The sequence below is a fragment of the Silene latifolia genome, chromosome 1 (assembly GCF_048544455.1).
Source record: "Silene latifolia isolate original U9 population chromosome 1, ASM4854445v1, whole genome shotgun sequence".
NCBI classification, from domain to species: Eukaryota; Viridiplantae; Streptophyta; class Magnoliopsida; order Caryophyllales; family Caryophyllaceae; genus Silene; species Silene latifolia.
In genome coordinates this window covers 124185069-124199880 of record NC_133526.1, presented here as the reverse complement: position 1 = coordinate 124199880, position 14812 = coordinate 124185069, and the positions used below count along the sequence as shown (strand labels likewise).

At 33.1% G+C, this 14812-nt stretch overlaps 1 protein-coding gene across 1 annotated transcript; it reads left to right on the top strand.

Annotated features, from left to right (window-relative positions):
* Positions 1 to 372: 372 nt before the first annotated feature.
* LOC141655154 (uncharacterized) lies at positions 373 to 14599 on the top strand. Its single transcript, XM_074462248.1, has 7 exons — positions 373 to 539; positions 650 to 1155; positions 1307 to 1741; positions 1866 to 2375; positions 2471 to 3178; positions 3271 to 3878; positions 14444 to 14599. The coding sequence occupies exons 1-7, from the start codon at positions 373 to 375 to the stop codon at positions 14597 to 14599; spliced, it is 3090 nt and encodes a 1029-aa protein (XP_074318349.1).
* Positions 14600 to 14812: the final 213 nt, after the last annotated feature.

Below are 14812 nucleotides of genomic sequence, written 5' to 3'. Positions count from 1 at the left end.
TAAGAATGGAAGATGATGACCTTCAAGGTCATATTATTTTCATATTTCAAGCACAATTTTTATTCATTTTTCATTCTTTTCTATTGACATTTCTCTTTACTAACAGATCTTGAAGGATACGATGATATCGGGGACCCTATTTACACTTGCACTAAATGTGGAGCTCAGATGTGGTACGGTGAAAAGGATCGTATGGATACCAAGCCCGTGGTGCCCTCTTTTACTATGTGTTGTAAAAATGGGATAGTAGAACTTCCGTTTATAAAAAAACCTCCAAAGTTGTTATGTGATCTCTTGATGCGAAAACACCCCAAAAGTAAACATTTCATTGAGAACATACGTAGTTACAATAATATGTTTTCATTTACATCTATGGGTGGCAAAATAGATCATTTAGTGAACCGAGGTAGGGGTCCTTACACATTTAGAATAGGTGGGAAAAATACACATTTAATTGGAAGCTTATTACCTAATAATGACGCACCACCCAAATTTTGTCAACTTTATATTTACGACACCGAACAGAAGTTGAAGCACAGGTAGAACGCTCTAAGGTTAGCCTTTTTATTTTTCTATTTCAAAGTTCTCTAAAGTTTTAGTCAATTTTTCTTCAGTTTAATATTTTAATCTTTAACAATTATATATGCAGCTCTACTAATGGTATTCAGTTTGACGATGGTCTAATGAAGGATTTAAAAGAAATGGTTGATCGTTACAATGTTTTGGCAAAATCATTTAGAATGGCTAGAGATCGCCTACACCAAGGTGCTGATGGTGAGGTGAGGTTAAGGCTCATTAGTGCACGTAATACAGATGGGAGGACATATAATTTACCTACTGTCTCAGAGGTGGCTGCCCTTATTGTGGGAGATATGGAGAACACAGTTGATAGTAGGGACATTATGGTTGAGGAACGCTCTGGTAGACTACAACGTATATCAGAGCTACATGCTTCTTATTTAGCCTTGCAGTACCCTATTCTCTTTCCGCGTGGAGAGGATGGTCATAGACTTGGTATCCCTCATAGTCAACATTCTATATCATCTTCAAGTAGCAATGAGAACGCTAGGGATAAGTTAACCTTGAGGGAGTGGTTTGCTTTTCGCATTCAAGACAGATCGTCGGCCAAGGAATATCCAACTATTTTGATGGCAGGTATATTCTTTTGGACTTAATCAATTTTTTTGTCCTTATTATTTTTTTTATTTTTTATTTTAATTTGCTATTATTTTAACCTTCAATTAACGTATTGTTTAACTATATGGCTTCTTTAAAAAAAATTGTTCTAACTTTATTTATTTGTCAGGAAAACTATTTCAGCAATTCTTTGCTGACGGTTGCACGATGATAGAATCTGACCGCTTAAAGTACATCCGTTTCAACCAACCAAAGTTGCGGTCCGAGAACTTCAAGAATCTAGAAAATGCAACCGCTACAGGACAAACGAACCCGACCTCTGCTGGTGTTCGTTTCATTGCCCCCTCCACTTTTAAAGGGAGTAAGGGTTTCATGAGAGAAACATATCAAGATACAATGACCTTTTGCAGGTGGTGTGGGTATCCTGATTTGTTTATTACCTTCACATGCAACCCAAAATGGCCTGAAATTACTAGGTTTGTTCAAAAAAGAGGACTGCGGCCAGAGGATAGACCTGATATACTTACTCGAGTATTTAAGTTGAAACTCGACGAGCTCATGCGGGAACTTAAAGAACTTCATATGTTTGGACGAACAAGGGCAGGTGAATTTATCATTTTATTTAGTTTACTTTTTAAACATATCTTTTATAATCTTTTAGCTGGAATAATTTTGATAATTAACTCCATTCAATTAACTAATTTTTTATGTCGGATTTTTTTTTCCAGTTGTTTACACTATTGAATTCCAAAAACGTGGCCTCCCTCATGCTCATATTTTGCTATTTTTACAAAGGGAAGACAAGTTCCCAGAAGCCGTCGATGTTGACCGTGTTATAAGTGCTGAAATTCCAGACCCCTTAGAAAACCCAGCCCTTTATGCAGCAGTGAAAGATTGCATGATTCATTGTCCATGCGGAGAACTAAACCCAGATGCGCCATGCATGATTGATGGAATTTGCTCTAAAAAGTTTCCAAAGAGATTTAATGAAAGAACTACGGTGGACGGTGATGGTTATCCAGTTTATAAGAGAAGGGAGAATGGAACAACAATTGAGAAAAATGGTAAAACCATTCATAACAGATATGTTGTTCCATATAATGCTGATTTATTGTTGAAATATCGTGCTCACATTAACGTTGAATGGTGCAACCAAGCAAGATCCATCAAGTACTTATTCAAGTACATTAATAAAGGATATGACCGTGTCACTGTTAGTGCGACTCGCGTCAATAATGGTACTCAATTTTTTTCATTTCTTTTCTATTTCAAATTTTCGGTCTTAAAAATCTACACTTAAATGTCTTATGATGCCTTTTTTTTATTTAAATAGGTAGTCAATACCCAAATCAAATTGATCAAATACAAGAATACTACGACTGCCGTTACATTTCACCATGTGAAGCAGTTTGGAATATTTTTGCCTTTCCTATTCACTATAGGACCCCCCCTGTTTTAAGGTTGGATTATCATCTACCTAATGAGAAAAACGTTATTTTCCATGATGACGATCCAATTGACGAAGTGGTCGAAAGGTCTTCAGGAGGTAGGACAAAATTCACAGCTTGGATGGAATATAACAATTTGAAATCTGATGGTAGAGATCTAACCTATTGCGAGTTTCCACAAAAATTTGTATGGAAAAAAAAGGAAAGGGTATGGAAACCGAGGGAAAAAGGATTTACTCTTGGCAGAATGTATCATATGTCTCCAAATGGTGGTGAAAGGTACTATTTGAGAACTCTTCTGAACTTTGTAAAAGGACCCAAATCATATAAAGATATTCGAACTGTAAACGGAGTCCCTCACACAACTTTCAAAGAGGCATGCTACGCTTTAGGCTTACTTGGTGATGATAAAGAGTACATTTATGCCATTGAGGAAGCGAGTTTATGGGGCACGGGGTTTTATCTTAGGAATCTTTTCTCCACCCTTTTGCTCACAAATAGCTTAGTGAAGCCGGAATTAGTGTGGGAGAAGACGTGGAAGTTATTATCAGATGATATCTTACACAAAAGACGAACGGAACTACGTAACCCAGGTACTTGGATCCATAATTTACGTTATTCAATATTTTCATATACTAACGTTCTCTTCAACAAAACTAAATTTTTGTATTTTTCGTGATTACAGATCTGCAACTCACAGACGAGCAGTTGCAGAATTACGCACTATCCGAGATTGAATCTTGGTTGCAAAGAAATGGTAGTTCCCTGCGTAAGTTTGACAACATGCCATATCCGGACGTTGATATTCTTGCTACGTGCTCCAATAGGCTCTTGGCTGATGAGTTATCTTACGATAAAGATGCTTTGAAGAAGGAACATGAAGTGCTTACTTCTTCAATGACAGATGAACAGAAGTCAATTTATAGAAAAATTATGTTCTCCGTTGAAAATGGTCAAAGTGGTGTATACTTTGTTTATGGGTATGGTGGAACCGGTAAGACTTTCCTTTGGAAAACCTTATGCGCTGGAATAAGGTCTAAAGGTGAAATCGTTATAGTTGTCGCTTCAAGTGGCATTGCAGCTATCCTTCTTCCAGGAGGGCGGACAGCCCACGCCCGACTAAGCATACCTCTTAATGTCGATGAAAACTCTACGTGTCATGGAATAAGACCAGGAACCGATTTGGCAGAGCTACTAATAAGGGCAAAGCTTATCATATGGGACGAGGCACCTATGGTTAATCGTTATTGTTTTGAAGCTCTTGATAGAAGCTTGAGAGATATCATGAGAACTGTTAGAAATCTATATCTCATTACTTTACATATTCATATATGTTCTAATTAATTTAGTCATAAAATTAATTTACAAATCTTATGCATGCAAACTAAATAAGAAGAGATAAGAAAATCAATTTCTCACCATCTAAATTTCGGTCAAATGGGCACCAACAAGATCTCCTTCTTGTTAGTGCTTGAGCTTTCCAATATTGGATGAACATTCATGACTTCAAAATAGAAGCCCTCCAATTAGTAGCACCCAAGACTATCCCTTAATCCCACAAACTAACATGTACTGGATATTTGTAATGTGGTTTACCTTAAAATTGATTACTAATACTCATATACTACTACTAGTATTATTAGTGATTGATATGATCAAATTAGATTCATAACAAGGACTTTTATGAAGAACAAGAGAGAGAGAGAGGTATTTTCATAAAAATATGTAAGAATGAATAATATGAGAAAAAATCTCTCTATACACTCTACCAAAAACCGGTGGCCTCTTGTGGTCTATAGACCATAATTCTTTTTCTTTTTGTCTTCACAAGACAAATGTGTAAGCCTTTGTCCATAGTCATGTCACTATCATGCATATTGGACAAATGAATAAGACAAATGGAAAAAGACAAAACATCTCACAATGCCCACCAATTTCGGTTTATGTGTGTAATATGGAGTCCATTTTATTTTTGTCAATTGTACAATTGTATGTCATGTGACATGTGACATGTCTTATGTCATGTTTTAATTTAAAATGCATATTTAACAAATTAAATATCATTTACAAATTAAATAAATCACATTTAACAAATTGACTAGTAATTTAAAATTACTTTCACATAAAAATGGTCATTTAATTACTAGTTAGTATAATTCACAACATCTTGTAATTATAACTAACTTATCATTCTCATTTCGCGTGTTTCGCAAACACCGATTAATTTTAGTAATATAACTTCTTAAATTACTAAATAAAATCTTATTTAATCACATTATAATAAGATGTCATTTTCTCTCTTATAATAATAATTTGTTCAATTTTAAGGAATTAATTAATCTGTATCGGCATACAATTAATTAACCTTTTCAATTAAGGGAATCGTCCTTTAGGTGTGACCTCAAGGGATCAACTGATCACCACCGTCGCACGACAGTAATGTCAAACTCTAGCCAGCCAATCATTACCGATATGTGTGGACCAGTTGACTATATATATAATGTATCATCCCTTCCGTATTCTTGTAATGAGATTTAAATATGTGATCAATATGATCGACAATTGTGATCGCATTATTGTCGGAGGACACTTACTCCAACAATCTCCCACTTGTCCTCGACAAGTGTGCGTCACCAATTCTCTTGTCATATTACTATCTCCCACTCAATGCAAGGTGTCTTTCGGGTCGTACTTGCAAGTGATCATATCGAGAGTGGTTTCCTCGATCTGGAGAATAACTGATTGACCGGAGTTATCTACCATAGATACCATCCGAGCGTGGCCACGCATTTCCAGTTCATTACTCCTCGAGTGGCCCTGAGATATTGTTTTAACCCTGACAAAGGGGTGCACAATTCCTATCGCACTTATTCCCTTCAATTAGCCACAGCCATCATAACCCAAAATATGCCCATTTGACCCCATTTACGAAGGTCGTAGTAACATAAATCAAAGCTAATCTGAAACTGTGCCATGTTAGGCGAACAGTCTTTAGTCAAAAGAATCGACTTATTAGAATACTATAGTAGCTATCGCCACGACCAGGCTATATAAATTTGCCAGAACTCTATAAGCGGTCACTGCCCGACAAAGTGTTCCTAACAGTCTGCCTATGTGATCGACTAGTCATCTCACATGACTCTATGGCACTTGAACTTGCCATCAATCGCATCACACTCTAGTCACTTCAAGACGTCACCTCATACAAGTGACTATGGGTGAATACAATGCTAATCCGTGTTCACTTTAACGGGGTTCAATGTTGTCTCTACAACCCGTTTGGATGTAACAAAGTATAAAAGGAGTTTTTAAAGTAAAAACTCGAACGACAAATGCGATTATCACATATGAATAGTCAATGCCTGATTACTATTTCATGTTCTATAAGCTAATTTGATCTTGTATGTAGTTGTTCATTTCAATTCAATTGAAATGACATGACTCATCATGTTTAGCCTATGAGAAGGCTTTAGTTAGTAGGTTTTATCAACTTCTTGTACCTTACTCAACCTTACTACATACTCATTTTCCTTTGTAATGCATACATTTGCATCACAAAACTTTCTGAGTACGTGTCGAGATCCAATCAAGACATAGGCCCTCTAGCCTAAGAATAGCTCCCACTGTTTTCACAGTGTGCGGGACTCATCCTCTTGCACATCTCATGATTGCAAGTGTACTCAATTTCCGTTATAAATATCTCTCATTGTTCTTTATTGCCTAGAACGATTCTAGAAAATCTATTTCTTAAATAACATAGCCACAATGGTATCTTAACCATCCTAATGTGTTTTGATTATGGTTTTGTCGGAAACCATGCGCAATCTCAATTGTCAATTGTCACTTGTGTAACACCCTTACACAAAATTGCATCAAAAACACTTTGCATTATATCCTTAATGCTTCTGCAAGCACTTAAGGGTAATCAATATGGCTACTTGGTAATTATTTCTTGAATTCGATTTTGAAACAATTCATCATACTCAAAGTATATGAAGTGTTATACATCATTTCCTATTTAATTGATTCGGCAGCGGAAGCAAATGGAATCAATCAAATATGTTCAATTTTATTGAACTAGTCATGAATCTTATCAACATGAGACTTCTTATTTGACGCTAATATCATGTAGATTTATCTTCATAAATCCGGATATTAAAGATGTATTATAATACTCCAAAAGTCTTAAATCATTCTTAATGATCAATATGTCATCCACATATAAGACTAATTAAAATTTCCGTAACTCCCACTAAACTTCATGTATAAACACAACTTCTCGACTTATCGAGAAAAGTTTTATAACATGATCAAAACATTGATTCCAACTCATTGATGTCCTACTTAAGATTCTCTCTTAAGTTTCACATTATCTTAGGATTGCAAGAATCTACAAAACTCAAGACATGTATTGAATACATTCCTTCTAATTGAAGAAGTGGGTTTTAGATTCAATCGCTGTGTATTTCATAATAATGAAACACAATCCCTAAGAAGATCCAAATAGACTTAAGCATTTCAACCAGTGCAAAACTCTTTGCCACCAATCTTGCTTTGAAATCTCTCTTTATTAGTGCAAAAACCCTTTGTCACTAATCAAGCCTTTTTATTTCGGATTTTCATGGCTCTAAGCCTTGTACTGAGTTGTGACTTTAAACACTCTCATGTAAGTCATATGTTCATTACTTTCTAGAAGTAATCAACTTGAATCAAACGATTTCTTTTGTAAGTTATAAGCTCTTTACTTTCTTAAAAGTAGCATGAATTCATCATCTTCAACAAGTGACGAATTTAACCTCCTAGGTTTTAAAGAAACAACATCTTACACAAAATGTCTCATGTAGTCAAGAAAGACCAGTTTCTTGCGACATAACATTCTCTGTGGCATTCTTTGTGGCTCTTGAATAATTTCTCCCACTCTGTCTTCTAGAAATAAACTTGTATTTTAGAAAGACAGCTTCACGAGCCGCAAACCCGTCGTACTCGTGATAATTGAAAGGGAAAAATGAGCATTTGTTTCTTATGAAAACTTACAAACATGGTACCCTACCATTTCATATCTCATATGATTTGTTTTAGATTTAGTGGAAAATAACTTAGACAAAATATAAAATCCCCAAAAGGGTCAAGTAACTCAAGGTAACTTGATTGAAGTCCAAACCACATCGAATAGCGTTTGAATTCTTTATCCAACCACACATTATCCCATAATGTATGCTAAGAGAGATTAACTTGTGATACTATATCACATTTTTTTTGGCTTATATCAAAGTATTCACTTTGATAATCCCATCAACCTATTCTGTATCAATGATTTACATTCTCGATCTCCTTTTCAACCAAAAGGCACGAGACATCTTGCTTTGAATACAAGATACGCATATACCATAAGATTTACAATCTATTGGTTTCAAGAGTACTTGATAACTCTTTGCGTTCATCATTCTAGAATTTAAGGTTTAATCTTGGGTCACCAATTTGAGTCTTGCATCATCTACATGATATGTCATCCTAGTTTGGTTTAGAATATAATCACCTTGATAATGGGCTAGCCATACATCAAATCGTGGTGTATAGGGCCACAAAAGTGAAACCTCTTTTGTATCTTAACAAGTATATATTCTTATTTAGAGTTTATGTACTTAATAGTCATAATTAAGTACAACTATAAACCCAAAACTAGATTGATTACACAATGACTCTATCTCTCGATATCATTGTTGCTAGTCGTCATATTCTAATCATCCTTTGTATCAAGTACAATGATGAAAACCACCACTGATTTCTAATATTGACGAAGTAGTACTAGCAAAATTTATGTCAATCAAATAAACATTTAAAGAAGAAGATCCCATTAGATGTCCCACAACTAATTTGTTGATTCTTCAATAATTTGGGGTAGTTTCCTTTCTAGTGTCTAACAATTAAAACAATGGAAACTTTATCGGCCGGGATTGATAGGTTTAGTATTGTTATTCTCAATAACTTTACTTTTAACATTACCTTGTATCAATTCCATTATATTCTTTACTTCTTGAACCTCGTCCTTTTCATAACGGTTTAAGAGAATGCTCCCACTCATTTCAATGAATCTTTGCTTAGAGAAGCAAAATTGAATTTCATGAAGACTACTCTTCAATTCAATCGTTTTAGTCTTAAAACTTCCATTTAAGTGGTTGCGTTATTTTGGTCAATTACGAATTCTGACAAATCTAATTACCAAAACAATTTATCGCTTCAAGATACTTAATTTAATTAAGCATATGAGAAACAATTCATTGTAAGTAGATATGTTAGTCAAGAATCAAAAACCTGTTTGATAATGAATAACTTTAATCTATACTCTTTACAAGAGATCCTTAGCAAAGGTTCATTTGAGGTTTTAGAAGCAAATTCATATTTGTCTTTAGTTACGATGTTCTAATGGAGATTTGAATCAAAAATCGAAATGATATCGTATATGAATTGTGGTAAAGAAATAGAACAATATGATAACGGAATAGTGGAAAACTTAACATTTATCGTTTTATTAATACTTATAAATAACAAGTAAAGCATTTACATAGTGACCTCTACCCAACTATGATAAATGATTCCAAGATCCAAATTCATATTAACTTAGGCATCGGTAAAGCCGAAAACAAACCTTTATCAATATAACTCGGTGGATTAACACTTTAATCGATTCTACTTTTAGAACTCTTGGTCGATAAAATTTACATTAAAATTTATCTTTAGCCCGAAACACATCCGGCAACCGTCGAGAATACTTTCGTTGAGTTCAATCCAAATTTCGAATAAATGTGTCCATGATCCAAACTTACATCAACTTGGGCATCGGTAAAGCCGAAAACAACCCTCATCTTTATAAATTCGGTGGGTAGACATTTATCACCCACTTCACCAACGTAACAAGGTTTGTCTTACGGTAAAACCGGCTCAACTCCCTTGCGAAACTGGTACTTCATGGTTTCTACTTTTTGGTAAGGCTATTTCTCAATTGATTATTTTAGCGAGAGGTCATGTCAATTTATTATCTATCACGTTTTAAGTGAACTACGATAATTCTAATTGACACGGTCGATAAACTCGATTAAAAGATAATGCATGTTTTAGTTATGGCGATTTAGCGATGCATGCAACATATAAATAAAATGCAAAGCATAAATAAAATCCTAGTATGGCCTTCCTAAAATAGAAAATCTAATTAACTATTACATATTCGGAAACCAACTCCATTGGTCCCTCGAACTTCGGTTGAGGCACGCATCTCGAGGTAACACCGTCTTTATGTATCGCCTTCTTGAGTGACACCGTCTTCATGGAACTCCGGAATAAATAAATTACATAACAAATTACATAATTTCCTATTATACATTTGTAATTAAAATAAAATAAATCTATTAAATTACAAAACGGTGATACGAGATCACAATAAATTACAACCGAATCGATATTCCCATACATTTCGGGTAATATCAATTAAAACTAAGGCCATACTAAGTAAAAATTACATAAAAAAAAATTACATAAAAAAAAATTATGACAATCATAAATAAAATGCAGCATTATAATATGTATGAACATGCCCAATTTTATGCTAAATCGCCTTTAAGGAGCCAATATCGTATATTAAACGGTTTTTACGGATTTGCATGATTCAACCTTTTAAAATCACAATAAATTACATAAAATCATATTTATGCACAAGTTAATTACCCTAACCAACTTAGGACTCAAAATTAGTCTCCACTAACTATTTGACTATAATTAACTCATATTTCTCAAAATTGTTCATAAATGGACCCAAAATTATAACAAAATGCTATAAACTTCAAATAAATCACAAAAATTTCAAATAAATTTGAAATTTGAAATTTAAACTTATGAACATTCTGGAAAAATACCATGACACTTATAATGTTCAAAAACTTAGGTTAAAAATTTCGAAATTTATCGGGAAAAACAATGTTGCGGTTTATCGGATTTATCAATTATAATCATAAAAACATGAAAAAATTATATTCATCAACTTTTCAATTTTAGATCTGAAAAAGATAATAAAATGCAACATGTGACGTTTTTTCTTAGTCATGAGGTATGTTTTAGCAATTATTCACTAATTAAGTCACTATTTATGCTATTTTTCATCAAAAATCCATAAATCATGCATGAAGACTTCATTATAGCCTATTATTTTACACACATCTTGTAAAATTGCATGTGACAACATACTAAATTTCTATGACCAGATTCGAAATATTTCTCATATTAACCTATTTTTCATTTAAATTCGATTTTTATCATGAAAAAAAACATATTTCAAGCATAAAAACTCCAAAAATTCTGAAAATTTCCAGATCATCTAAAAATAATATATGTGAAAATATATCCAAAAACCACTGGAAAATTCGAAGTTTAGCTAATTTTCGTCCAAAAATGACATTTTTATCATAAAAATCACATTTTAATGCCAATATTATATAAAATGAACAATAAAATCCATAAATTAACCAAAATATCCTAAATACATTTTAGGATCAGAAACTTTAACATGCATAAATTTATTTTGTGATATATCATAATAACACAAATTTACAAGTTTTATATGTTAATCGTATAACTCGGAAAAACTATAACCGATTTGCATGCAAACAACCTAGGCTCATGATACCGATTGTTAGAAATCTATATCTCATTACTTTACATATTCATATATGTTCTAATTAATTTAGTCATAAAATTAATTTACAAATCTTATGCATGCAAACTAAATAAGAAGAGATAAGAAAATCAATTTCTCACCATCTAAATTTCGGTCAAATGGGCACCAACAAGATCTCCTTCTTGTTAGCTCTTGAGCTTTCCAATATTGGATGAACATTCATGACTTCAAAATAGAAGCCCTCCAATTAGTAGCACCCAAGACTATCCCTTAATCCCACAAACTAACATGTACTGGATATTTGTAATGTTGTTTACCTTAAAATTGATTACTAATACTCATATACTACTACTAGTATTATTAGTGATTGATATGATCAAATTAGATTCATAAAAAGGACTTTTATGAAGAACAAGAGAGAGAGAGAGGTATTTTCATAAAAATATGTAAGAATGAATAATATGAGAAAAAATCTCTCTATACACTCTACCAAAAACCGGTGGCCTCTTGTGGTCTATAGACCATAATTCTTTTTCTTTTTGTCTTCACAAGACAAATGTGTAAGCCTTTGTCCATAGTCATGTCACTATCATGCATATTGGACAAATGAATAAGACAAATGGAAAAAGACAAAACATCTCACAATGCCCACCAATTTCGGTTTATGTGTGTAATATGGAGTCCATTTTATTTTTGTCAATTGTACAATTGTATGTCATGTGACATGTGACATGTCTTATGTCATGTTTTAATTTAAAATGCATATTTAACAAATTAAATATCATTTACAAATTAAATAAATCACATTTAACAAATTGACTAGTAATTTAAAATTACTTTCACATAAAAATGGTCATTTAATTACTAGTTAGTATAATTCACAACATCTTGTAATTATAACTAACTTATCATTCTCATTTCGCGTGTTTCGCAAACACCGATTAATTTTAGTAATATAACTTCTTAAATTACTAAATAAATTCTTATTTAATCACATTATAATAAGATGTCATTTTCTCTCTTATACTAATAATTTGTTCAATTTTAAGGAATTAATTAATCTGTATCGGCATACAATTAATTAACCTTTTCAATTAAGGGAATCGTCCTTTAGGTGTGATCTCAAGGGATCAACTGATCACCGTCGCACGACATTAATGTCAAACTCTAGCCAGCCAATCATTACCGATATGTGTGGACCAGTTGACTATATATATAATGTATCATCCCTTCCGTATTCTTGTAATGAGATTTAAATATGTGATCAATATGATCGATAATTGTGATCGCATTATTGTCTATAAGTCTATAAGTAGAGTAGGATCTAAACAAAACAATATGCTACCTCGATCTACTTATCTTCTTTTGGGTATAAGCCTATAAGTTTTAAAAGCTGACTTCAGACTTCTATCAATGAAGCGTTAAACAACATTACTTCAAATGTCTAAGTTTGCAACTAAATCCTTACTGCGAGATCAGTACCTTCGGGCACCGAAGGAGACAGTGACATAGGCATAAGATTCCACACGCTTTCCAACCAATTAGTTAGATCTAAGTCGAATACTTAGGCAGGAGATTTAAATAGACTACCAAGCAGCCTCATTTAAATCTCTTTCAAAAGGTTGACGAAGACAATCTAACAAGTTTGATCCTCAATAAGCTCAAATCCCAGCCCACTTTTCACCTCCTACCTCAAGTTACAATTCGATTCACTTAATTGACTTAAAACTAACCTTCCAGAAGGCAAGCAAAATGAGAGATTTGATATTGTAACTAGCTACTAGCACTTAGAGAAATCAAGATATTAGCTTAGTATAAAACATACTTGCATTGTCGTGGTGGTTGTTATAACACCGTTAGAATCTGGACGAGTCAACACACTTGAATCTTGATAAAATCTGTAAACCAACTCAGGCGACTGGTGAAGAATGTGGTAATACTGCTCCACAAAGGCATTCCCAACAATGAGCGGGCCGGAATATTAGCAGGACTCTCTGCCTGCATTGCCATCTGCAAAAGCATCAAAATAAGTTTGGAACGTGGAATGTGTAAGTGGGAAAAAAATGAAAATCATACAAGATACATGGATTTATAAGGTTTTTTGACTTTTCTCAGCTTTAGAATGTAAAATCCACAGGTGTACACCATTAAATTCCAACAAATAACCTACTGAGTATCCAGCAATGAAAAGTTTCAACTAAAGATCGGAGAAGATTTGAAATTTCTGGCCGATAACAAAGATCGGAGATATTAGGAGTGAACTAATAACAAACCGATTAAGCTTGACAAAATCGAAAATTTCAACTAAAGTTTTCAAATTTTTCATTCACAAAGCCAACTACCATGCTAGATTTCTAGCACCCTCATTCCCCACAGCGACAAATTCCACCAATAAAAATCCAAATAACATCCATCACACAAACCGGTTCAGTAATGATCAACCACAATTAATCAAACTACCAACAAGAACACAACAATTCACTCAAAATTAACTCCTTTCTCTAATCAAACCAAAACATAACAAACACAGTTATTCCTATGTAAGACAATTTTACACTAACAAACACAGTCATTTTGCCTTAACATAGCACATAACATAGCATGTGTCTTTCAAAAGCAGTACTGCTTTACCGGAATTAAAAAAAAAATAAAGGCAAAAATGTTAATCAGAAAAAACTAACCTTGATCTACAATAATAACCTCAATATCAACAGATCCATCATTTTAGAAGTTGTGTAGTTCCTTTTCAACAACTTCCAACAACATGCAATAAAAATAAACCAATTACAGTACAAATTTAAAAACTTCGAGTACTACTTTACGGCAATTTTTTTTTAAAAAAAAAAAAATTAAGACAAAAATTGTAGATCATAAAAAACGAACCTTGATCTACAATAATGACCTTAATATCAACAGATCCTCCATTTTAGTAGATCTGGTATTCCTTTGCAACAACCTCCAACAACATGCAATAATAAAAAACGATTATAGTACAAAATAAAAAACAATTACTACTTTACCGGAATTAAAAAAAAAAATAGACAAAATTGTAAATCAGAATAAACAAACCTTGATCTTCAATAATAAGTCAACCATTTTCACCATTTTTGAGAACGAAGGATAGAAGAATCTTGAATAATCTTCAATCGCAAAGTTTGAATGATGGATCTGTTGATTTTGATGATGATTGAAGGGAAGGTTGAGGACGATTTCAGAAGGCGATGAAGACGAGGAAATGTTTTGTCTTATTTTCAGATTTTGTGATAATGAATGGCTTAATGAATGTGTAATGAAATCTCGAGAAAGTTGGACGGAATGGGTAACTGTTATATTTGTTTGGGTTCTTTAAATTGGGCTCTAACCACGGCCCAGTTTCAAATGAAATTGTTGCATACGTATTTCCGACCTCTAAAACACCATACGTAAATCGTTATTTTTTTTTGTTCTTTCAAATAAAAATTCATTATGAAAAGATTTTGTACTTAAAGTACTTAAATTTTTAAGTTATAATTTCCTTTTTCAACTATGTCTTAATTGTTTTATTTTAATCCCGTTTTACAAT